At 43.0% G+C, this 26,051-nt stretch overlaps 1 protein-coding gene across 1 annotated transcript; it reads right to left on the minus strand.

The window, feature by feature from the left end:
- Positions 1–869: 869 nt before the first annotated feature.
- cenpe (centromere protein E) lies at positions 870–25,998 on the minus strand (the record flags this gene model as incomplete). Its single annotated transcript, XM_084000776.1, has 51 exons — positions 25,938–25,998; positions 24,721–24,833; positions 24,527–24,616; positions 24,280–24,398; positions 24,078–24,197; positions 23,436–23,517; positions 22,987–23,054; positions 22,832–22,906; positions 22,683–22,734; positions 22,477–22,564; positions 21,908–22,037; positions 21,663–21,782; positions 21,416–21,568; positions 21,191–21,335; positions 20,990–21,089; positions 20,322–20,598; positions 20,168–20,224; positions 19,669–19,836; positions 19,430–19,504; positions 19,169–19,237; positions 18,722–18,853; positions 18,226–18,403; positions 17,982–18,136; positions 17,607–17,900; positions 17,304–17,471; positions 17,026–17,175; positions 16,494–16,574; positions 14,653–14,793; positions 14,027–14,110; positions 13,779–13,877; positions 13,430–13,663; positions 12,716–12,916; positions 11,393–11,554; positions 11,036–11,269; positions 10,080–10,196; positions 9,752–9,985; positions 9,391–9,519; positions 9,041–9,274; positions 8,307–8,528; positions 8,153–8,212; positions 7,444–7,515; positions 5,883–6,077; positions 5,579–5,788; positions 5,140–5,352; positions 4,352–4,555; positions 3,978–4,154; positions 3,715–3,815; positions 3,435–3,532; positions 2,657–2,792; positions 2,183–2,571; positions 870–946 (listed from the first exon to the last, which is right to left on the minus strand). The coding sequence occupies exons 1-51, from the start codon at positions 25,991–25,993 to the stop codon at positions 870–872; spliced, it is 7,338 nt and encodes a 2,445-aa protein (XP_083856902.1). The 5' UTR covers positions 25,994–25,998.
- Between the last annotated feature and the right edge of the window lie 53 nt (positions 25,999–26,051).

A 26,051-nucleotide genomic window follows, 5' to 3' on the forward strand; every position in this document is an offset into this window, starting at 1 on the left:
AATATTCTCTTTTTAGTTTCTATTTTTTTCCCTCAAGTATAAAGACAAAATATGAAAACTTTTCACAATCTCATAACTTCATTTGCAAAGTTGCATTCATAAACGTAACATTGCTAAACTGAGACCTGAGCCTCATGTTTTCAACAATTCATGTCATATTTCAATATCAAAACATAACCCCCTGTCTTCACAACACAATATGGGATATATTGATGTAATTCATTTTTATCTTAACAAGATCATAATAATAAAAAGCCATAATATCACAAATGATCATATTCTTGCTGCATTAAACATACAACTGCAGATAAACTTTTTTTTATTTTTACTCCATAATTAACCAGTATTTTAAAATTAATTTCTTAGAAATTACACTACTATTACTTTCATGATTCTGACTTGACTACTTCACAACAAATTCCTATGTAAGTAACACCCACTTCACTCATTTGTAATTTTTTCCACATTACTATACTATTACCATGTAAACACAAGGGACTGCAAATTAAAGCAGTAACTAAGCTGCAGCTGGATGAGGAGAACTCTCGGTGTCTGGGTCCAGGAGAGAGCGACTGGTAGGATCAAACACTGGAGGTTGGAGGACTCAGATGTTGAAGTTATGACAAGTTACAACTCACAATGAAACTGGCTCATCTGACCAAACCTCCTGTGGACTGGTAAAGCAAGGATTATTTTTGTAACTATGGATCTGGTACACACTCAAGAAAATGATGAGACAGACTCAAAACTACATCAAGAATGTCTTTATTATTAAAAGTATAGGATAAAAGTGTAGAAAAAAAGTATAATGGACAAATAAAAGTAGGAAAAAAGCCAGAGACATTTTAAAAGTATTGCACTTGTTGATTTCACTGGGTTTTACACATGTCCTCCTTCTTTGGAGACTGAAGCCAATTCTCCTGCCTGGGTTCACCGGCATCCAGATCTGTAAACACACAGAGCAGAGAAATGAATACTCATGTAACATACAGTAACAAAGTGAATCGCACTGGCCTCTGTCCTTCAGAAGATGTTCCATTCATAAAGGTCTAAAAGCAAATGTGAATGTCAAGTTTGTTTTCAATGATTTGCTCTTATTAAACGTTTCAGCCATCTGTGAAATGTGTTTTATCTGACTGGAGTGCTGTTTGTACACCTGTTAAATAAGCCAATAATGATACTAATATCAGTTCAATAACTTTCTGTCTCACTCTCACTGATGCCAACATAAACTCACCACCTCCACCATTCCCCTTTTGTAAACAACAATGTTTAGTGTGCACGCTGCTGCACTGTTGTTTTAATGAGACAAAACATGGTTGACATTTTTACAGCAATACATTATAGTGGCTTGTGGATTTACATTTCAGTCGCTACATCTTTAAATGTGAAAATTGGTAATTATTGTGATCAGTGTTGTGATATGGAAGCCCATTTTCACCAGGTGAAGAAAAACACAGAATTGTTGAGACAAAGAGAAAACAACAAACTGTACACCAAGGCAAAATAGTAGGAATATAGAGTTTCAGATTAATTTAATCAAAAATAATGGAGGAAGTATCTTAAAAGTTTGAGTCTCCAACTTATTTGAGATGGTAAGTCATTTGACTGTTTGCATGTATATGAACCTGTATTTATCCTGTCCATACTGTTCACCTCTACAAGTAGAGACACGTTCCTTTAAATGCAGTGATACAGCATCACAAACAATCTTTGAAGTGACTGAGAACTGCACATCTCAAGGGGGATCAATCGCAGGACTATTGGAGTAGAAGGTTTGAAGTTCAGCAATTTCAGTTTGGGCTAAATTGTAATTAAGACTTTGTATAGTGTTTTGATTTGGACTGGATTTCTTTATTCCAAGTTTTGACCTTGTTCAGTAAATGAGTGGAAGCCGGTCAGTGAAGGGATGCTTAAAAATAGAAAGGTGAAATTAGCTGTGCACCAGTCATGTTTAAAGCTCAGTGGCCGACAGATGAAGTCCCATCACCCGTTGTGTTTGTTAGTAATGAACCAGTGATCCCTCAAACACAAGCAGCAGTTACCCGTCTCTCCAGCTGCTGTATCATCATCATCCTCTGGCAGAACAATCGGCTCGGGTCCTTAAGGTGTTCAGACAGTGTTATGAGAGAGTAACAGACAAGTTGAGCTACAATAAAGCTGAGCTGTGGTGGTCACGTACCAGGAATGGTGCCAAGGCTGGAGTTGTCAAAGAACTGCTTGGGACAAGTTCTGGACAGGATCTCTGAGCTCCCGCCCATATCAAAGAATCTGCTTTTGGAGGAGTCGAGCAGAGAGACCTTCGGAGAATCCAGCAGCTTCCTGGGAGAGTCTAGCAGCTTCCTGGGAGAGTCCAACAGCTTCCTAGGAGAGTCCAGCAGCTTCCTAGGAGTAACCTTAAACTTCTTAGGAGAGCTGAGGAAGTTGGCGCAGTCCGAGGTCATTGGAAGTCCCCTCTTGTTGGGACTGCTGGGGGATGTGGACTTGTCCCCTTCGGGTTTGCTCTTCACTTTTAGCTTGATGGCTCTGCTCTTCCATTTGCTGATCTCTACCTGCTGACTGGAAGCCAAGCTGTAGAGACACAGGAGGAGATACTCAGGGCAAGCCGAGAAAAAAAATGTCCCAGTTGTTCTAGATTAAAAACAGATTATTTTACCTTTCTAGAGCAGCTATTTTCACTTGAAGCTGTTTGACCTCCTCCTCCAGCTTGGTCTTCTCCAGGAGGATGCTGCTCTTGATCACCAAACCTCTGGGGTTGGTCAGTTTAGTATGGAGGTCCTCGCCCTGCAGGACTACATTCAACAGAACAACATTAGTGTTAGTATTGCAGTCAACACCTGCTCATTTCACATCGTCACACCAGTTTGTATTTCCACCCATGCAGAGAACTCTTCGTATGCTCAGTACACAGTCAAACCTCTAGTGTGTCTCTTTATGCATCAAATTGCTAAATTAAGTCCAATTAAAGACATTTAAAAAGTATCTCCACATACTGGTATATGGTGTATTGTCATATAGTCTAAAAAAATATAATAATATTACTGACCACATCACCCAGCCCTATTAGCAGGTGTTTTGTGCAGCGTAAAAGGACAGAAAATAGTGGAGCATTTAGCAGCTAAAGAGGAATTGGTGGAGACCAATTATTGAGCTAAACACCACGACACATGATCATTGTGTTGATCTTTGTGGAAATAAACAGCCGTGATGTGTTCAACGTCTCAACTTGAGGGTGATATGGTGATTGTTTCAACTGCTAAAGCCTGCCATAAAATGACTGCAGGTCTAAACTAAAGCTCAGTTCATTCATTCAGGTATTTGTGAGATCAACAGATTTAATGGAAGACAAGTGTTTCTAATAGAGGTGTCTCATCTGTGATCATTTGTGTAACAACAATGAAACAGTCACTATGTTAAAGCCTGCAGCGACTTACATGACTCCTCTCCTTGCTGCTGTGACAGCCTCAGGGTCTCCTTCAGCTTCCGGAGTGAATGTTCCCTTTCACTCAGCACTGTGTTCAGTTCCCGGATCCTGAGAGGAGGAAAAACTCAGTCAAAATCAGTCGGCAAACCACAAATGAACCTTCTGTGCTGAGGAAAGTGACCGTCTAACACAATGCTAACACATTCTGAAGACCAGCAGAGATAACCTGACATTTCAACAGCCTCCTGGGCAAAGACAAGATAAAAACACAGGATTAAAATGATCCTTACTCTTCTCGGTGTTTATCAGCTGCTGAACTCAGCTCCACCTCCACTTTGAACAGTTTAGTCTTTAGTCGTTCCAGCTCTGCTGCGCTAGGGGATTTATTTTTCTGATACAGAAAAAGACAAAAAAAAGAAGACAAAATCAGCATATGAATGTAGGTTAAAAAAAAATCACCTGCTTCAAGAACAAAAATGAATAATTGCAATAAATGAGCTCCGAGTATAGCATCATACTCTGAGACAGAAGTCGTTATAATCTTTGGACAAACCTCAGATTCTCGCAGTTTGCTCCTGAGGGTCTGGATTGCGTTCTCTTTCTCCTCAACTTGTGCACGGCTATCCTGCAGCTCTGTCTGCAGCAGCTGGGTGGCCTCTTTGTGGTTGGACACTCTGTGGTTGGCAGTCATGTGAGCGTCCTCCAGCTGATTGTTCTCTGCACACAGAGCCTGGAAAACAGAGAAATAGCTGCTTAGAAAAGACGGTAGACAAGGCCTCCAGTTGTTTTGAGATCAACTGCTGAACAAAGAATATTGAATATGAAGACCTGTTCAGGCTACGCTACATAAGAGGTGTGTGCAGCACATTACTTCACACAACCCCTGTTGCATACTTCAGATACAGAGAGATGTAAAAACAGACATACTTTGACTTTGTCTTGCATTTGTTGGAGCTGAACAACAAGTTGCTGGTTGTCGTTCAGCAGGGACAGCTCCGTCTTCAGGGGAGCTCCCTCCAGTGCCTGAAGCAGAGTGGCGCTTTTGCTTCTCTCCTCTGTGAGCAGGGAATGAGCCTGAGCCTCCAGCTCCTTCAGCTCCTCAAACAGACCACTCTGTTCACCGATGAAGCCCTGTGAAAGGTGCACAGACGAGGCCATGTTAGAAAGACAAGAGTATTAGCTAAATCATGTTAAAAATCACTGGAAAATGCATCATACACACTGCCATCACATGTGTAAAACCGTGCTATTTACTAAAATGGTCAAAATGTTATGGCCTGAAAAAGTCCTGAATAAATAAAAAACACATTATTTTACTGGTCTCAGGAGAATCAAATATTTTGGTGACTTTGAAGACACAATTTTAAATGATGAAGAATAAAAAAAGATATGAAAACAAAAAACACTTCAGCATATTATCCAATATGGCAGCAGTTATTGAACTATTAACAACACAATATTCCACAGATTTCAGTGTGATGTGTTTCTACATTGCAAATTTGCAGCTTGATACTGACAACTAGTGATGAGCCCTCTGAGATTTGAAAATGGTGCCCTGTTAAGGTCACACAATGCTATAAAACATTGGGCTTCTATCTTGTAAATACAAAAAATCATCACCTAGGATTCACATGGAAAAATAAAAACACTCAATAACGGTAAAACTTAGACACAACCTGCTCCTGCCCATGGAGGAAGATAATGTTGGACGTTACCTGCAAATATCTCTTCTGGGTGTGAACTACTGCAGACCTGCGTTTCAGCTCACAGCTCATGACGCTGTTCAGGTGGCTGGAGCTGACAGGCTGGGTGCTGAAGATGGCCTGCAGCTGCTCCTTGAACCTCTCCCTCTCTCTGACCTCGGCTGACAGCTCGATGGGAACGGACGACGTGTAGGCCCAGAGCTTCTGCAGAACAGCGGCCATTTTCTACAGAACCAACAGAGTTAGAGTTCAGTGATGTTGGAGGAATTAATACATAGAAGATACTGTAATATAGAAGTCACAGGTTCCTCTGTCATGACCTGAGTGAGCTGTAGGACTGCACAATTAACTGAAATATAATCAAAATGGCAAGAGAGCTAAACTAAAAAAAAAAAAACATGACAGTGATGATAATAAAAATACGACTTGTCCATCAGCAGCACACACTCACCTGCTGATAGAGCTGTCTCTTGTCCAGCAGCTCGGTCAGTCTGTGCTCCCACAGGGCGTTGAGGTCCGTGTCTTTCACAGAGTAGCTGGGCGCCTGCACTCTGCACAGCAGCACATCCTGCAGCCGCCTCTCCTCAAACACGGCCAGGTCTTCCTTCACCAGCTCCTCGAACAGCTTCCTGTAGCTCTTGGCCTGCTGATCCGGACAAATCTGGAAAACGGAAAGCAGCGATTTCTGGGTTTACCATCTGATCAGAAGGCATTAGACCTCTATAAAATATCTGAAAAAGGATATTGATATATACCACAATGCTTCGCTGACTCTGAACAGTCTTAAGTCCCAGTTCACAGATGGCGTTATAGGAATCCATGACAGGTTTTGGAAGAGAGCTCAGCTGATGAGGCTTCAGGGAACACTGGATCCTTAGGGACTTGTCCAAAGGCGCAGCGTTTTGACCGTGCCAGGTGTCAATAAAGTGCTGGAAACCTCTGAAGGACTCCTGCAATGAAAGCAGTTCAGCAGGGTCAGCAGTGTCCTTTATTGTCATGTGTTTGATTAGGAAGGACAAAATAATAACTTCAGATGCAACATAGTAAGCCAAAAAAAAAAAAAACATTAATAAAAAAGGTATTTAATAAAATATTTTTTTCACTACAGTCAAATTTACAATTAAGTTGTCTTCATGTTTTCCATTTCTCCAGTCAAAAAGCTGAGAAGCTAGCTTTTTGGCAATGAAAACGAGCTTTTTTAGCTAACTCGGGTGCATTTACATTCTTTTTTTTCTACAATGTTTTATTAATGTACACTGTCCCTTGTCAAATAAATTAAACTGAAACTGAACTGAGACCTCCAGACCTCTAGTCTGAACCATTACCAAACTACAGCTGTTCTGTGATGTTTCTAAAGCCGTTTTCCCACTAAAATTAGCGGGTCGACGCGGGTTTTTTAAACGCGGCTCGACCCGCTAACAATCGGCATTTTGCCCCTTTCCCATTGACCAAAATGAGCCGAGTCTGACCCCCGCTGAGGGATCAGACAGAGCATAAACCAGTCGCCCCGCTCTCATCCGCGGTGCAAGAGACACACACAGTCATGCCACAGCCGCCCGCCGCGGAGTGTCCGTCCGCCGAGGCAGACTCTCTGGCTGGCTGACCTGGAGCACCAGGACCGCGGAGGACAGAGAGTCTGCTGCGGCCGGATGACGGACGTCCGCGGCACAACACGTCAGTTAAACAGACTGTCGCTTCTTTTCTTTTCTTTTTTTTCAATCGTTTTTGGTCAGTGTTCTCTGATCTTTTGATCCCAGTCTCGGATGAGAGCAGAGCGGAGCAGAGCTTTGTTTTGGTGCGTGACATGAGACGCGACCGGCGCGATGACGTAGCGTCACGTAACGTTCAGTGTCATCACGTAAATTAGCGGGTTGACGCGGGTCTGGCGTTCCCACTGCAAGCCGAGCAGAGCCGAGCCGATTAAAGGCGATTTTAACCCGCGTCGCTTGCCGAGTCGTTTGACCCGCGTCGGTGCGCCTTTCCCACTGCCACCAAAAGCCGATTGTTAGCGGGTTTAAACGGGTTTTTTGGCCAGTGGGAAAGGGGTATAAGACGCGGCTCGGTGCGCCTTTCCCACTGCCACCAAAAGCCGATTGTTAGCGGGTTTAAACGGGTTTTTTGGCCAGTGGGAAAGGGGTATAAGAGAGGGGCAAGAGCTCATTCATGTCAATGTTTACTCCTGTGACATCTGAGTGTACTGTTATGCCTGTCACTCAGAGCAACAGAAGATTCTCCTCGATGGAAAGGTTCATTTGAAAAAGAAAGACACTAAATCTGTTGCTCAGTGCTTCATGATCAGTTGACAGGTGACATTACCTGAAGCTGCTCAGTGGAGCTGTGCAGCCTGGAGGACAGCGAGTCCTGATCCATACGACTCAGCTGCTGCAACTGAGGAGAGGAAAGAGAAAAAAAAGGTCAAATCTATAACAACATTGTCATATAGACACAGCTTCTCTCCTTTTCAAGCATTAAACCAATTTCATGTATTTGTCTATTTTATTTGTTTGTCATATTATTATCATCATGTACTTTTCCTAAGATCTGTTTTGTCTGATTGTTTTTAAATGAAATAAATAGAATAGATTTTTTATGATCCATCCACCAGAACCAGATCCACATCACTGTCATTTCTCAGTGATGATGATGTGGTATCACGTTATAATTTGGCTTGTCCTGTTTGATGCTGGATAACAGACTAATGAAAACTGTGCCTTGTTTTCCAGTAACTGAAAAACAAAAGTATTCAATCATCACAATCATTTACTCTCCAAAGCACATATCAGCTCTAAAGTCAGGCTCAGTGAATGGAAGAGAAAAATATGTCATGCTTTTGATGTGGGTTAAACGCACTTCTCTGTTGTGTCTCTTGTTGGGCTTCAGCAGAAGTAAGTGGGGAATGGAGCAAATGTTTGTACACTGGAAATGTGACAGTGCTATAACATGATAAGTTTTTGAATGGATGGTGCTACTGCTTGAATACTTTGCAAGGAAATAGCTTTGCACCTATTTCCTGCTGCAAATGTACCTCATGTTCTCCTCTCTCAGACTGCTGCTGCACCGTCAGCTGCTCCTGGATGTCTGAGATCTGTGGTTGGAGGAGACAGTAGAGAGTAGTGCAGGGTTAAGTAACTGCTGTTGGGTTATCAATGGCACTGCATAACTGCACAGATGATTTTTACCATTTCCATCCTGTCGTCCAGCTGTTCACTGAGCTGCTGCTTCTCCTGTCTCAGTCCCTCCAGTGTCTCCTGCAGCTGATCTCTCTCCTCGCTCAGGGACGTCAGTCTGCTCAGCAGCTTCTCCATCTCCTCCGTGGAGCTCTGAGTGCTGTTCTCCCTCTCGAGCAGCAGGTTGTCCCTCTCTGCTCGAGCTCTCTCAAGCTGCTCACTCAGAGTCTTTGTCTGTTCAACATAAAAACACCAGCAGTGAAAGATTTGTTTTAAACATATCTCTGGATGCTCCAAGTGTGTGGCGGCTACTAACATCTTTGTTTCCATATTGCTGCCCATGTTAACAAGTGATAACAAACACTCTGCCTGCATCAGAGGCAGGTCTCATGCTGCTGTGGTGCATGATCTAGAGATTTGGTCTTGCTTATTTTTTAACATGTGACTTGAATTTTATCTGTATAACCAAATATCATGAATTTTGCTCAAGAGCCTTGACGATCTGTGCAACTTTATAACTCCCTCTGTTCTCAGGCAGCAGATTGAGATTCAATAGATATGAAGTATCAGTCAAATAGAAAATATCAAAACACTATCTCCATCCTGTCGCCCAGCTCTACCAGCTCTAATTATATGAGTCAAGATAGATATTTTCCCACCATCAATGTGCATGTGCAGATGTGGAAATAAAAATGTCCAATCACCACTGTTATAGGATCTATAATACATGTTCCAGAGTGACATGCCTCAGTCTGTAGTGTCTCCATCCTGTCGTCCAGCTGTTCTCTGAGCTGCTGCTTCTCCTGTCTCAGTCCCTCCAGTGTCTCCTGCAGCTGATCTCTCTCCTCGCTCAGAGACGTCACTCTGCTCAGCAGCTTCTCCATCTCCTCTGTGGAGCTCCGAGTGCTGTTCTCCCTCTCCGACAGCAAGTTGTCTCTCTCTGCTCGCACATGCTCCAACTCCTCAGTCACACTCTCGATCTGTGGAGGAACATCTCATTGTAATTTCAGATACTGGGAAGGTCATGAATAAGCTTTTTAATAAAGCAGCCAGCTTGGCAGCAGGTTCACTGTGTGTGCTGAGTGTTGAGTCCTGCCTGATTGTGAAGCTCTTGTATCTGGAGGGCTCTCTGCTCTGCCTTCTCGCTCCTCAGCATGCCGATCTCATCCTGGAGAACTCTGATCTTCTCCTCAGACGCCCTCAGCTTCTCCTGGTGCTCGATCATCTGGAACACACAATAACACAATCACCACCTGTGTTTATACTGTAGCAGTCAGATCCCTCATTTAAGTTGTTTCCAATTGATTGATAAATCGGATTAGATTTTGTAAATTTTTTATGTATGTTTATTTTGAACATTAATTTAATTTCAGATTTAGAGACCTACACCCGATGGAAAAGACGTACAGTTGAGTTGTGGATGTGGTTGTATCAATGTACATTTCTCTCTCACAAACCTCATACTGTAGCGTCTCCATCTTGTCTTCCAGCTCCGCTCTGAGCTGCTGCTTCTCCTGTCTCAGTCCCTCCAGTGTCTCCTGCAGCTGATCTCTCTCCTCGCTCAGAGACGTCACTCTGCTCAGCAGCTTCTCCATCTCCTCCGTGGAGCTCTGAGTGCTGGCTGTCCTCTCTGACAGCAGACTGTCTCTCTCTGCCTCAGCGTTCTCCAGTTTCTCTGTCAGAGTCCTTATCTATGACAAACAGAACAATGAAAGTTTCATCCTGCTGTGTTTCAGAAAGGTTTATTCTAGCCATTTATAACACCGTGGGGTGTTAGACACTTACCTGTTGATCTAGAAGGTGCTCCTTGTCCTGACTCAGCTTCTGCAGGTCAAAGTTCATCTGCTTCTGTTCACTCAGCTCCTCCTGGACCGATGTGAGGAGCTTTTGTGAAGTGGAAACCTTAAAGCAAAAATATTCTCACATCAGCCTGATGTACAAACATTCATGAAGCAGAACAATTAGGGAAAAAAAATATGCATACATTAAAAACAAAACTGACAATGAGTATCCACCAAATAAGAAAACCTTAAAAACCAGATAAAAGTACAAAACTACTAAGAACGTATTATCATAGTGATGCCCAGTTCCCACCTCTTGCTGCAGATCATCTTCGAGCTGTTTCTTCTGCTCACCAACAGCCAGTAAAGAAGTATTCAGCTGTGTCATCTGTTGAAGCAGATGTCGGTCAATTATTCATTTCAATCCTTACAATACTTTCATCAACAAATCAGACACTGGTGACATTTAATCTGCTTAGTGCCAAACAGATATCAACCTCAGAGGCTGAAGTCCACGCACCAAAGGCTGCAGTTCCTCTACTGACCACTGGAGTCTGACTCCAACAGTGATGCAGTACACTAAAAATGTATGCTTTTTGTAATGCGTGCCGCTGTGGATCAGCTGATTGCACCTCTAAATGATCAAGACCTGATAATCCATAACCATTTCTAACGATATGAGCAAAAATATATTTTCCCAAGATCAATGTGCATGTGCAGATGTGGGAAATTAATTCAACTTTAAATAAAAAATTGTCCCATCAGCTCCACTACAATATTAACACACCATCTCCATCCAGTCCTTCAGCTTTATCGGTGACTACAAACACGTGATCATCTCTAATTATATGAGTCAAAATTGATATTTTCCCTCCATCAATGTGCATGTGCAGATGTGGAAACAATGTCAATCAGCACTATAGTTATAGGATCTATAATACATGTTTCAGAGTGACATGCCTCAGTCTGTAGTGTCTCCATCCTGTCGTCCAGCTGTTCTCCGAGCTGCTGCTTCTCCTGTCTCAGTCGCTCCAGTGTCTCCTGCAGCTGATCTCTCTCCTCGCTCAGAGACGTCACTCTGCTCAGCAGCTTCTCCATCTCCTCTGTGGAGCTCCGAGTGCTGTTCTCCCTCTCCGACAGCAGGTTGTCTCTCTCTGCTCGCACACGCTCCAACTCCTCAGTCACACTCTCGATCTGTGGAGGAACATCTCATTGTAATTAATGAAGATACAGGGAAGGTTATGAATTTAACATATAGGCATGAACAAGCTTTTCAACAAAGCAGGTTCGCTGTGTGTTCTGAGTGTTGAGTCCTGCCTGAGTTTGAAGTTCTTGTATCTGGAGGGCTCGCTCTGCTCCTCCCTCACTCTGAGGTCTGCTCTCCAGCTCTGCCTTCTCGCTCCTCAGCACGCCGATATCATCCTGGAGAACTCTGATCTTCTCCTGAGACGCCCTCAGCTCCTCCTGGTTCTCGATCATCTGGAACACATTACACCACAGCAAAGTTTACACTGCCTTGTATTCACGTCTTTGAACTCACGGTTTGTTCTAAATGTCTGTAGATCGCTTCACAGTGTTAAATGGACCGAATAAAGTGCAAAAACTACAGGGAGGCTGCCTCTGTTCATATAGTTAGAAACAGTTACACACTTCATTTGAGATGCATTAATCATTGTTTTGTGATTTTAATCTTTAAATTGTTTAAACATTCATCAGTATCCTCCGAGAGTACTTTCTCACAACATCATTGCTTCATTTAGTTATTTCTTTAACATCTTCAGGTATGTTGCCTTGTGATAGCCCCTCTGTTTCAATTCATGTTATGAGTGATGCTATAGAAATAAAGTTTAGTGTTTTGTTGAAAATGTCAGTGTATATTTATCAAAAACAAGGTGAAAATAAAAACTTACGAGTTCAACGTTTTCTTGGAGGTCGGACTTCAACTGGCTCCCCTCTGCCAGGGCTTCCTCCAAACGTTTCTCCAGTTCCTGGACCTGGGGTGCACATGGAGGGATTGTTAACATCTTCAACATCATTCAGATTCTCTCACTAGGTCCTTTATCTGCTTTTTAAGAAAAGAGCATCCAGCTTGCAGAAATAATTCTCTTCCACAGGAGCCAAGTCAGCCTGTGTTTGTTTTGTTTCTTCAAGTCTTGCTCAACGTTGGGCACAGCGAAATAAATAAAGTAATAAAGTCAACCAGATGTAAGTGGGAGAACATGATGATCTGACCTGTTCAAGCTGTTGAGCGTCCTGCTCCTCTCTCAGTGACAAAGGCTCAGAGCTGAGCTGCTGCTGCTGCAACTCACACTGCAATTACATGGCACAGAGGAAACACATGTGAGAACGTGGCCGTGGTTTGCTCTGGCCATCTGGAGATGTTTTATCATCGCTTTCGACATCATTCTTTTCACATTGTTTAACTAGACTAAATATTGGCATTCAAGTGAGTTTTATTATCATAACAAACTACAATTTCAGATCTGATATCTGTATTTAGGTTGATAACTGCCAATGAGCTCCGGAGAAAGCTTCTGATTCTGTACATCTGATAGTCTTCAGTATTTGAATAAGAAATTTCAGTGAAAGTGTACAGAAAATACCAGAATCTTAATATACAACTTAGGCCCATGTTCTTACCATCTCCATCCTGTCGTCCAGCTGTTCTCTGAGCTGCTGCTTCTCCTGTCTCAGTCCCTCCAGTGTCTCCTGCAGCTGATCTCTCTCCTCGCTCAGAGACGTCACTCTGCTCAGCAGCTTCTCCATCTCCTCTGTGGAGCTCTGAGTGCTGTTCTCCCTCTCTGCTTGAGCTCTCTCAAGCTCCTCACCCAGACTCATTGTCTGTTCAAATGAAACATACATAGATAAAAACACCAGCAGTGAAAGATTTGTTTTAAAATACTCCTCCTAAGGAAACACTGGTTGTTTCTAGTGTGTGGCGGCTACAGAACATCTTTGTTTCCATATTGGTGGCCATGTTAACAGGTGAGAACAAACATCAGAGGCAGGTCTCATGCTGCTGTGATAGAGATTTGGTCTCGCTTATTTGTGGTTGTACTTCTGTCATTGTGTGATGTTTTGGTTGTACTATTGTAATAGCTATGTGCTGCTATGCTTGTCTGTTTTAATAATGTCATGCTTTGTCCACATGTTTAACATTCTATCTACTGCTGCTCTCTGATGTTCATTATGTTTTTTTGTTGTTGTTCGGTGGCAAAAAAAAACATGTGATCTATCTATCTCTAGAGATATTTTCCCTCCATCAGTGTGCATGTGCAGATGTGGAAATTAAATAAAAATGTAAATCACCACTACTGTTATAGGATCTATAATACATGTTTCAGAGTGACATGCCTCAGTCTGTAGTGTCTCCATCCTGTCGTCCAGCTGTTCTCTGAGCTGCTGCTTCTCCTGTCTCAGTCCCTCCAGTGTCTCCTGCAGCTGATCTCTCTCCTCGCTCAGAGACGTCACTCTGCTCAGCAGCTTCTCCATCTCCTCCGTGGAGCTCTGAGTGCTGTTCTCCCTCTCGAGCAGCAGGTTGTCTCTCTCTGCTCGAGCTCTCTCAAGCTCCTCACTCAGAGTCGTTGTCTGTTCAAATTAAACAAACACATAAAAACCCCAGCAGTAAGTAAGAGGATGTCAGAACACTGTGACAAGGATCAAACCGGAGCACAGTATGTCTGAAGCAGGATATCCAACGAACCTCCTGCTCCAGCTGAGCTTGTCTCTCTTGGTTTAGCCTCTCCAGGTCAAGGTTTCTCTGGATCTGCTCTTGTAGTGGCTCCAGAAGAGTCTCTGTGGTCTAAAATTAAAGACACAGTTGAACATCTGCACTCTCCCATACAAGAGGGGAAATCTTCAGTATCACTGATGGTGTTGCCCCACGTAGACCCCAAAACATCAGATCTCAATTTGACAAAAAATAAATAAATAAAAAACCCTTTCCCTCACCTTCTCTTTATGACTCTCTAGATCACTTTCCAGCTGGCTCTTCTGCTCAGTGACGGCCTGCAGAGAAGCCTGAAGTTGCTCCATCTGTGAAGGAAGTCCAGAATTAAATGGCATCAACCGAGGGTCCTAACTACTCCCAACAAATCCCCTGAAAAGACGCAAATCATACGAGTCTGTCCGTCAGATCATGTCCCTGTCCCCTTTGACCTCATTTCTCAGCTGAACCCATTTTCCCCATATGACCTGCATATTTAGGGACAGCTCACATATACATGTTCCACCTCTCAAAATGTTTCAGTAATTTTCTAAGGCAGCTGCCAAGTGTAGTTTTTTGCAATTTGAATGCATTCGTCATAACTGAGGAATGTGTATTACAAAGTGGGTTTAATAAGTTTTGAACTGCAGTGAAGCTCTATGGTTCATAAGAATAAGATACATCAGGCTGAGGTCAAACAGTTTGAGTCTGTCATTGTTGATGAGAAAGAAGTTGAGTAAAATTTTATCTGTATGGCCAAATATATTTAATTTGGCTCATTTGTGTAGCTTTATAATCCTTCTTGCACTCAGGCAGGAGATTGAGATTCATCAGATATGAAGTATCAGTCAAACAGAAAATATCAACACACCATCTCCATCCTGTCGTCCAGCTGTTCTCTGAGCTGCTGCTTCTCCTGTCTCAGTCCCTCCAGTGTCTCCTGCAGCTGATCTCTCTCCTCGCTCAGAGACGTCACTCTGCTCAGCAGCTTCTCCATCTCCTCCGTGGAGCTCTGAGTGCTGTTCTCCCCCTCTGCTTGAGCTCTCTCAAGCTCCTCACCCAGACTCATTGTCTGTTCAAATGAAACATACATAGATAAAAACACCAGCAGTGAAAGATTTGTTTTAAAATATCCCTCCGAAGGAAACACTGAATGTTTCTAGTGTGTGGTGGCTACAGAACATGTTTCCTGCCATATTGCTGGCCATGTTAACAAGTGAGAACAAACACTGTGTCGGCATCAGAGGCAGGTCTCATGCTGCTGTGGTAGAGATTGTGTCTTACTTATCTGTGGTTGTACTTCTCTGTCATTGTGTGATGTTTTAGTTGTACTATTGTAATAGCTATGTGCTGCTATGCTTGTCTGTTTTAATACTGTCATGCTTTGTCCACATGTTTAACATTCTGGCTACTGTTTTGGTGGAAAAAAAAACAAACAAACATGTGATCATCTCCAATTATATCAGTAGAAAGAGATATTTTCCCTCCATCAATGTGCATGTGCAGATGTGAAAATAAAAATGTCCAATAGCCACTACTGTTATAGGATCAAAAATACATGTTTCAGAGTGACATGCCTCAGTCTGTTGCGTCTCCATCCTGTCGTCCAGCTCAGCTCTGAGCTGCTGCTTCTCCTGTCTCAGTCCCTCCAGTGTCTCCTGCAGCTGATCTCTCTCCTCGCTCAGAGACGTCACTCTGCTCAGCAGCTTCTCCATCTCCTCTGTGGAGCTCTGAGTGCTGTTCTCCCTCTCTGCTTGAGCTCTCTCCAGCTCCTCACCCAGACTCATTGTCTGTTCAAAGAAAACATACAACAAAAAAACATGTGATTATCTATAATCATCTCCAGTTACATCATTAGAAATAGATATTTTTCCTCCATCAATGTGCATGTGCAGATGTGGAAATAAAAATGTCCAATCAGCACTACTGTTATAAGATCTATAACATGTTTCAGAGTGACATGCCTCAGTCTGTAGCGTCTCCATCCTGTCATCCAGCTGTTCTCTGAGCTGCTGCTTCTCCTGTCTCAGTCCCTCCAGTGTCTCCTGCAGCTGATCTCTCTCCTCGCTCAGAGACGTCACTCTGCTCAGCAGCTTCTCCATCTCCTCAGTGGAGCTCTGAGTGCTGTTCTCCCTCTCAAGCAGCAGGTTGTCTCTCTCTGCTCGAGCTCTCTCAAGCTCCTCACTCAGAGTCTTTGTCTGTTCGAATGAAACATACACACATAAAAACCCCAGCAGTGAAAGATTTGTTTTAAAAATGTATCTCCTAAGGAAACACTGGATGCTTCTAGTGTGTGGTGGCTACAGAACATCTTTGCTGCCATATTGCAGCCCATAGGTGATAACAAACACTGTGTCTGCATCAGAGGCAGGTCTCATGCTGCTGTGGTGGAGATTTGGTCTCGCTTATTTGTAGTTACAGTGCCCCGTCATTGTGTGATGTGTTGCTTTTGAAAGAGATATCTTCCCTCCATCAATGTGCATGTGCAGATGTGGAAATAAAAATGTCAATCACCACTACTGTTACAGGATCTATAATACATGTTTCAGAGTGACATGCCTCAGTCTGTAGCGTCTCCATCCTGTCGTCCAGCTGTTCTCTGAGCTGCTGCTTCTCCTGTCTCAGTCCCTCCAGTGTCTCCTGCAGCTGATCTCTCTCCTCGCTCAGAGACGTCACTCTGCTCAGCAGCTTCTCCATCTCCTCTGTGGAGCTCTGAGTGCTGTTCTCCCTCTCAAGCAGCAGGTTGTCTCTCTCTGCTCGCACACGCTCCAACTCCTCAGTCACACTCTCAATCTGTATAATTGTATTTAAAAAAATAAAAATAAAAACCAACATCAGTGTGACTGTCGCAGCTCGTCTGTGAATTATGAAATGGGAAGTTCTGTGGCTCCCATTTCAAGTGTAAGGGTTAAATCAGTGATGGTTAGATCCATTATAGACATACAAACAAAATGTGAGGCTCCTGGATTATGATACAGTTCTACAGGTCAGACTATAATACCCTTCAACCTCAAGCTCAATTTCTATTGAAGCTGTTTAGAGATACAAAACTGTAGCAGTCTCAAAATGATTCATCATTAGAATTGTGCAGAACACACAGTAACATTTTCATGTTTACGTGAGATTGAACCAGAATCCTAAAGTAAATTTTGTTGTGCTGTTCAGCAGTGCAAATAACAGAATTTAAACTCCAAAGATTACAAAGTCAAAAGCTTCCTGTCCTGATACTTTAAGAAACTGTCACCTGTGTTTGTTTGGCCTCCAGCTGTGCACTCATCTCAGTCAGACTCCCATCCTGTGTGGATGTTTGTGCAGTTTCCAACTCTCTGATCAGCTCCTTCTGCTCTCGGTTCTTTTCCAGGGCTGTCCTCAGCTCGTCCTGGTTCTCAATCATCTGTTTGATGAAGAATATGCTCTTTTACGATACGCAGAGAGAAACACAAAACACAAAATCCAGGAACATCTGATGGAGGTGAATAAATGTTAACATTTTAACTGTAAAGCTGTCTCATGCTGACTGACCATCTCGACGTTTTCCTGCATGTCTGTTTTGAGCTGGTCTCTCTCAGCAGTTAGGGAAGCCACGGTGGAGAGCAGCTTCTCCGTCTCCTCTGACGAGTTCTGAGCTCCAGACAGGAAAGTGTCTTTCTCAGCCTGCAGCGCCTGCAGCTCTTCATCCAGCTGGCTCAGCTGGAAACATCCAAGAGGTTGGACAATTTATCGAATTTGAATCGTGATTTTGGATCCAAATGATCTCACAACTACGGAGCCCCTTAGGGGACATGATGGGTGAAAAAAAAAAAGGATGAAGTTTCTTGAGATTACCTTCAAGCCTCTCTCTTCATTGATGGCCATCAGCTGACTCTTCTCAGAATCAGAGCGCTCCAGGTCTGAGTGCAGTGAATCCAGCTGCTGTGTCACATCGGCACACTGCTGCCTCAGCTCCTCCTCCCTCTGAGCAGCAGCACTCAGATCAGCTTGGATTTTCAGGACCTCATCCTGAGACGTCTGCAGGGAGCTTCTGAGCTGCTGAGCCTCCTCCAGACCCTGAGTCTGGGCCGACAACAGGCCGTCCCTCTCGGCCTCAAGAGTGCACAGCTCCTCGGTCATCTCACAAATCTGAGGTAACACACAATCACGTCACAGGGTTACTGTTAGTATCATCTGACACCACCCAGTACGGAGGTCTGAAGGACTTACCTGCTTCATCTGGTTGTCCACCTTATTAGGAAGTTCTTGAAGTGAGGGCAGCTCGTCCAGCTGTGCTCTGAGCGTGGCTTCAACTTCCCGACACGCCGCCAGCTCTTTACTCAGATTGGACACTGTCCTCTCGAGTTCCACGCTGTCGATCAAATCTGGAGACAGAGAACATCTTACAACTCACATCCACGTGTACGACAGACCGTGGGCTACACTGTACAAACACTGCAGCTTCGACACCTACTTTTTGGCACTTTGCCATCGAGCAGAGTGGTGAGCTTGGAGTTCTCATCGAACACGACATTCAGCTCTTTCTGGAGGTCGTTCTGCATCTGTCTGTAGCGCGACTTCTCCGTCTCCAGCTGGAAACGCAGGCTGTTCACCTCAGCCTCCATCTTGCCGTGGTTGGAAGTCAATGTGACCTGGAGAGAGGACAATGAACTCTATATTATACACACACACACACCATTTAGCACAGGTGTGTAACCATTTCACCTGAGGCTGCTGTGAAAACTGTCGATCACACACGTTCACTTTGTATGTCCTGTCACGAACTATGCACGTCCCACTCTATTTAAACAAATGACACTGTTTTCTACACAATAGACACTCAAGAACTAAAGTTCTGCTCTTTTCCTGAACGCACCAAAACACTCCATTTGCCTTTGGCCTGCACTGCAGTGTCAGTGATCTCCACATCAGCTAGATTTTAAAGGTTTCAAAGTGTTAACTGGACTAACGTTCGTCTCCTCCAGAAAGATGTTTCGACTGCGAAGGAAAGCCCACTCCTTCTTTGTATCCCTGCTGACTCCCTCTGCATCATCCAGAGAGCGACGGAGCTTGGTCACCTCCTCGGCCAGGTCCTGGTTGCTCTGTGGGAAGACGACATGACAGAATTAGACTGCATAACGTCAGAGGTCACCTGCTTTTCTAAAACTGAAAACAAATTTAAAGCTATGTCTGAGTAATGTAATATTACTTCACAGATGTAAAGATATTTGTGAAGATGATCAGAAACATTTTGGTAAAGAAAAGTCACTAAATCCTCCAGGACATTTATCATCAGCTCCGGGGTTATAGTAGCTCTCTGCTGAAACATTCTCTCATAGATGACTTTATGTTGCATGTTTCTGATATTTACAGGTGAAAAAAAACCCATAAACACACACGACCACACAGACACATACCATACTCTGTAGGCCCTCTTCAAATTCATGTTTCCTCTTCAGCTGCTCAGACAGAGATTTTACTTTGTTCTAGAAAAAAAAAACGAAACATTTTTGATTTCAGAATTTACAACTTGTGTCAATTTTGTCTAACAAATATGGAAAAAGCAGGGTGAAACAATGTGACACAATAATGGATAAAGGCTTTAAAGACTGTGTATTTACTGTTAATGACAAATTCCTTCAACAAAATGATGTAATAAACCAGAGCAGTGAACTCACCTGAAGCTCCTGGCAGAGGAGTTCACAGGATTCCTTTGCATTCTTCAAGCTGGAGATTTCATTGTGCAACTGGCTCTGCAAGTTTGTATAGACAAAATTAACACAATGTAAATAAATATGATAATTAAAAAAAAACCTGTAATGAAAAACATATTTAGTAATGTAGAAATAAACAAAGGGAACAAACAGGATATCAATCCCTCACTGCAAGTGGGGTCTGAATGAAAGGAAAGCTTTACCTTCTCCTCCGCCCAGCATTCCTCCTCCAGGGATTTGAACTCATCCAGCTCTCTCTTCTCCTTCAGCTCCCCTGACAGAGCAGTTTTCTCTTTCTCCAGAATCTCCGTCTGCTCTATGAACATGCCCATCTCCTCCTTCAGATAGTCTCGCTCGGCAACCAACATGTCCTGGAAACATTTCAGCAGAAAACATTTACAGTTCAAATGGTCTTTTACACCATGGCTGGGTGAATATATTCATTTATTGGTGATACTTCTCTTCTTTTATGTGATTTAAAATGTAAAATCACTGGTTAATACCAAAGTGAACTTCAGAACTTAATAAGTGGATGAACTGATGAAGAAACTGAGTGTTTTCTCAATTATGGTTTACTAACGACCTTTTCCAGGAAACAAATTCAAATCTCAACAGTATTTTTCTCCTCTAATATGCAAATCAGGCTAAGAGAGATGGTGATGAAGAGAGATGTTTGAGAGATAAGGTGGTCACAGCAGTTACCTTCTCTGAAGCTAGAGTTTCACACAGTTGGATGGTTTCTGCAAAGTCTCTTCTCGTCTAAAAACAAAGGTCGACATATTAGCAATGGCAGGAGCAGAAGGAGCTAATTTTGCTGTGTGGAGTTACAGAGCAGGTATGTTTAAACTCATTGCACCTGTAAACCTTGAGTCAGAGCATGGTTCTGGTCTTCCAGCTGTTTCTCCAGGTCGGTCACTCTCAACTGCAACATCCCTGTGGTTTCCGTGGCCTCGGTCCTCTGCTGGACCTCCGTTTGTAGCTGCAGCTCCAGCTCGGCCACTTTGCTGTTCAACATTTCCACTGCTGTCGTGGCCTCCTCTTTCTGTTGACTCTCCTTTTCCAGCTTCAGCTCCAGGTCGGACAGCTTCTCTGAAAACCCACGCGTCTGATCTGGGCACCCACAGACTTTAGGGCTGGTAAAGAGATAAAACACAGGGATGACTGAACTGTGAACTACCTACAAATACTCACAGACCAGGGCTCATGGCGTTGCAGTGTAAAGCCACATGGTGAAAACTGTTTTTTCAGTTTCAATTTATGACAGTTTGGGCCAGTCAGCCACTTGACCAAGTGAGAACCTTGCATGAATAAGCAGCATAGCCAATGGATGGACAGATTATCACAGCGTCACAGTCCTTTTATACAAGACTTTATCCATATCCACTTCTAGCATCAGTTAAACAGAGAAAAACAAAACTTAATTGATGACATTGTATATTCTCCTGTCTTGAGACATTAAAGACATTTCATTTTCTACCTTGAAAATGTCAATTACAATGTGCTTCTTCACAGAAAGATATCTACCTGTCTCCAAAGCTTCGAGTAGTCACATAGGCCTGACTCATGTCCATTTCATCTAATCGCTCATCAGGAATCTGCCAGTGAGAGTCAAAGTCCTCGTCATCTGTTGAGATAGAACGTGCGCACATTAAAGCCATGATCAGATGCAATGCAGCTCATTTGGAATAATAATACCACTAATGGTTCATAGTGCGAATATCTTACCTTCAGCCAGCTCAGACAAACAGGAGTTGTCAGCTTTCCTCTTCCGAGTTTCTGCGAAGCTGAGGTCAGACGGACCGCTGCCGCAGTCAGATGGACGGGAAAGTCTGATCATCTTCCCTCCCCACGTGACTCTGCGCTTTGGCATCTTGGAAACAGAGCAGCTGTCAGTACAAAGACGAGTAAGACGGACATTTTTTTTCAGCTGCATTTTTACGACTTGGATACCTTTTTCACAGGAACCAGGTTGGAGCTGGTGACGATCAGGTTGGTCAAGTTTCGGATCCTGTCCTCTTGTTCTCTCTGGAGTTGGTCCCTTTCTTGGAGCAGCTGGGAGAGCTCCTCCCTCTGAGTCACTGTGGTCTGCGTGATTGACGAGACCTGTCGGAGGAGGTTGTTCGCTCAGGTTAGCGATACTGTGATGGGCCAAGAAAGAACGTGGCGGAGGAAAAATCAAATGGGTGACGACGCTTGCCTCTTGAAGCCGTCGCTTGAGGTCGACAATTTCATTGCGATACCGCTTGAGCAAAGCCCCGTCGTCAGACACCTCTGTCACATGGGGATCGTTCTTCATTTTCTTTGCAGTGCTGGCAAACTAATAAAAGAAACGTTCTGTTAACCATCATCTTTTTTTGGATCAACGTCACAACTGTAGTGGTCAACATTTCCTATACACCCGAGCACAGGAGCAAACTCAGATGCCAGCGTCGGGGAACTAACCTGCAGGGTGCTGAGGGTCTCATCCAGGGCGACAGGAGTGATGGTACAGATGATGACTGTTTTAGCGTTTCCACCCAAGGAGTTCTGCAGGATGCGTGTTAACTTACTGTCTCTGTAGTTTGTGAAACCCCTGAAGAGAGACAATGAGATACAGCCCATCATTCCTTCATCCAATCATCATGAACATGCCAAAAAGGCAATTAGGTTATTTACATTCATGCACGTGATGCGGCCAAATTGTTGGCGGCGTCACAACAAATTAGTGCAACATTTTGTTTACATCTGTGTCTGCTTGGGGCAGCATCCGTTGCCTTGATCACTAATAATGTGCATTAGAATTGGCCTTAGAAAAAGAATGGGTGGAACCGTTCTATCACCACTTCTAAAAACTGAATATTAAGCATGGATCTTGGCTTTGTCTTGTCTAAATATAATAATAGTATAATTGACAAATATAAAGAAGCCACTTTATCATCTCTCAATGGCAGTATCTGGTAAATTCATGTTTCACCAAATGATAACTAATGCTATAATGTAACAAGTTCATGAAGTTTCCATTGTTTACTCACCCCTGGTTTTCATCAGTCAGTTTTTTGATCACTTGGCCAAGTGTGAACAGGCTGCGATTGATATTGCAGCCTTCCTTCAGACGTGCACCTTAGAGAAAACATAAAGCAGATACAGTATACACTGTGATGTACACACAGTAAACACTGACAACACATCAGGCCTGCTAGAGAACGCATTTCATAATCCATTAATTTATGCGTCTTACCTTCAGCTCCTGTTTGACTTGCTCTCTCAGATCCAGCGAGATCCACTAAATTCTACAAGATTAAGCCAGTGAACAAAGAATAAATACAACAGAGTACAAGAGAGCAAAGTGAACAAAGACAGAACACAAACCAAAAAACAAAAGCTTACCAAATGAGATACAATAATGGCTCCATCTGCATTTTCACCTGATGCTGGGTCAGTCCTTTCTCGACTCTCTAGAATCTGAGGAAAACAAAATCACGTCAAATCCACATTTCCTCTGAATACCACATGTTGATGAATGTTGGGTTTTTTTTGCTTACCATTCTGAAAATGGTGTGCGAGCGGCTGCTCCGCTGGTTCATCTTTGTTTTTCCATAGTGGCGGTTCTCTACAAAAGGCAGGTTTTGAATATGGATGGATTTGAATATCTGGTCATCACAAAGTGCATCGTCTTCTAGATTCACTGAGCAGCTGCACACTGCTGCTGCTGGGTTATGTGTGTACTGCCACTGAAACTCCACACTATCAGCAATATCAGCAGGCTACTTATGATTTTCACTCAGACAGAGCGCAAGTAGAACTAAACCTAAAATTATCTTGGCATTCTGAGTCATCAACCAGTGCATAAAATCCTCCCTGACCATCTCAAGGACGTACAGGGAAATGTAAGAGAAGTGACGGTGAAGAGGTAAATGTGAGGAAGACTTAGTAAAATCATTATAGGGGAAACATAATAATTATCATGTTGTATAATTTTCTCAGCTCTTACTTTCTCCTTTCCGAATCCAGGCCAGGGCTTGAGAAGGAGCCACAACCATCTTCTCAGTCAGGTCAGCCACATAAATGTTTTTCTGCAGACAGTAATAGTAATTATCAACAGAATCATGATCGTGGAAAACAGAAAGCACATGTTTTTTGTGGGTTTTGCATTTGTGTATTATATTCTGAAATATGATCACAAGGAATTTATAACAGTATTATCTTAAGTCACTTCTCCAGTAATCTACCTAATCCATCAGAGACAGCTTTGCAGCAACCCCCCCCCCCCCCCCAAAAAAAATCCCTTGTTACTTCCCCCAAAACCTCCTTGGTCTGGGTCGGTTATATTTCCATTCCAAGTTTTAATCCACAGATTTTTTATATTTGGAAAACTTCAGTCAAGTCAGTCATATTTGCATGGTGTGGTAAATGTAAAGTCTATTGGCCAAGCAAGAGATGAGTAGACATGAAGGAGGCTGCATCTGTTATAACAATATAGCGATGACATCATTGGTGTCCGACACATTGCTCTTCCAGATTGTAGCAACTGATTGGTAAGATTAATCAGGTTTCCACTTCAACAGATCTACCGGTAAACTGAATGTCGGCAGAACATACTGAGCTCCAAACTTAAACTCAATAGCTCACTTACATTGATTTGCTCTCTAACTTCCAGTGGTTTTCTCTTCCAGGTGTCAACCAGCAGATCAGTCACGGTCTCGTTGTAGATTTCCATATAAGACACTCGGAGAAGAAACTCCTTCTTTGGAAACTTTAGTCAAACACAAACCATTGGTTAGAATAAAAATCCATTATGCAACAAACTGATACACACAAACATATACAACTCTTACATTTTCAATGGATTGGAAGACATCCTCTACAGCCAGAGGTATCACTCCGGGAGTATGGTCACTCCCCATCATGGTGAAAGTCTTTCCAGAGGAAGTCTGCCCATAAGCAAATATGGTTCCTGTGGAGCATACGCACAACGTACGTATACGCACAACAACAATGTTAATTACAGTATGGACCATACAGCTAAAGTGTGTAGGATGTAACAACAACAAGATTGATCTCACTATAATTTCTATTACAAACCATTGTATCCCGCAACAGTGGAAACAACCAGAGGCTTTGCAATGGTCTGGTACAGCTGATTGGTTGTTTCATCAGAAGTGAACACTCGGTCTGCAAACAGGGCACATTTCCATTTAGATAACTCTGAATGGCTCAAAGGAATCACAACATCTGGTAAACATGTTTCTCAATCCTGTAGATGTTGAAATACATACCAAAACTAAAGCTCTTGGTGGGATTCCCATCATCAATCTGCTGAATTGATTTCTTATCACATTTCCAAAAATGATGGGGAGGCTTTGCATTCTCCGATGCAGCATCTTCTTCCCTGTAAACAGGAGATTCATTCAAGATATACATGTAAACATTAACAGACTATCTAATTGCACATCTTCAAGGTACAATGTTTGGCATCGCTCTGCGAGATTAATCTGTGGCTGAATGCATCCTGAATGATTTTATGAGCAAAGACTGGGAGTAGAAAATGAAACAGTTGCATGTGTCATGCACAGCTCCACAGGACAGAAGCATTTATTTTTTTTTTTTTTAGGTACACAGTATGAGCAAGGGTCTGATCTAAAAATGTTCAAAAGTGCATTTATAATTTCAGCTGGTGATGAAATGATAAATGATGTGCCCATAGAATTGCTGACATACAAAAAATGATGGAAAACAATTACTGGTAATTAGACTTATTTACGAATTAAATTCAATTGGAGCAGCTCGGTGGTACAGTGACAGTGCTCAGACATTGTTGCCTCCCTCACAACTCACAACTCTCTATGTTTGATTCCCAGACCTGACGTCTTTCTCTGAGGAGTCGTTGTTCTCCCTGTGCCTGTGTGGGCTTCCTCCCTTCCTGGCTTTATGTGCCTTATTTGTCTCAATCGGCCTGTGATACATGGTTTGAAATGATAAGTAACAAACCACTCGTCATAATGCTGAGAGCGGGTAAAGTTTCAGCACAAAGGCGATCATGGGGCTGATAAAAAAAAATAACGTCACAGTGTGACAGCCTGGGTCTGTTAACGGTACCGCTTCAGAGCTAAATAAAGCCAAACACTGGCGCCATCCTCGCTCCCTATGGAGATTATATTACTGGACGATAGCTCCTGATCGACCCTCGCTGTAGAGATGGATGAAGCCAAAACAAATGATCACCTACAGAAAAATGTTTTAGAATTGTTGATCTTATTAAACACCATTCAGACGAAAAGGACGTCACGACACGTTTGTGGCTCCACTGCTATAACGTTAATTTAGGTTTCGTTAATTCACGACCAATACAAATTGAGGCGTTTACAATGTGGTTTACCACTAGTTACGGTTATTTGCTGAAAACAGGCTTAAATAAAACGCCTGGCAGGCTAACGTTAGTGTTAGCATCGGGTAAATTAACGTTAGCCTAAATTTGGACTGCTCGGTTACTTACCTCGCAATAAGCGGGCGGACTCGAACAGAAACGGTCACAGCCGACTCTTCAGTCATTTTGTCTTTCGAATTTGTTTCTAATGAAACAAACAAACAAAAAAGTAGCTAATACATT

This window comes from Trachurus trachurus (assembly GCF_905171665.1).
Source record: "Trachurus trachurus genome assembly, chromosome: 24".
Classification (NCBI taxonomy): domain Eukaryota; kingdom Metazoa; phylum Chordata; class Actinopteri; order Carangiformes; family Carangidae; genus Trachurus; species Trachurus trachurus.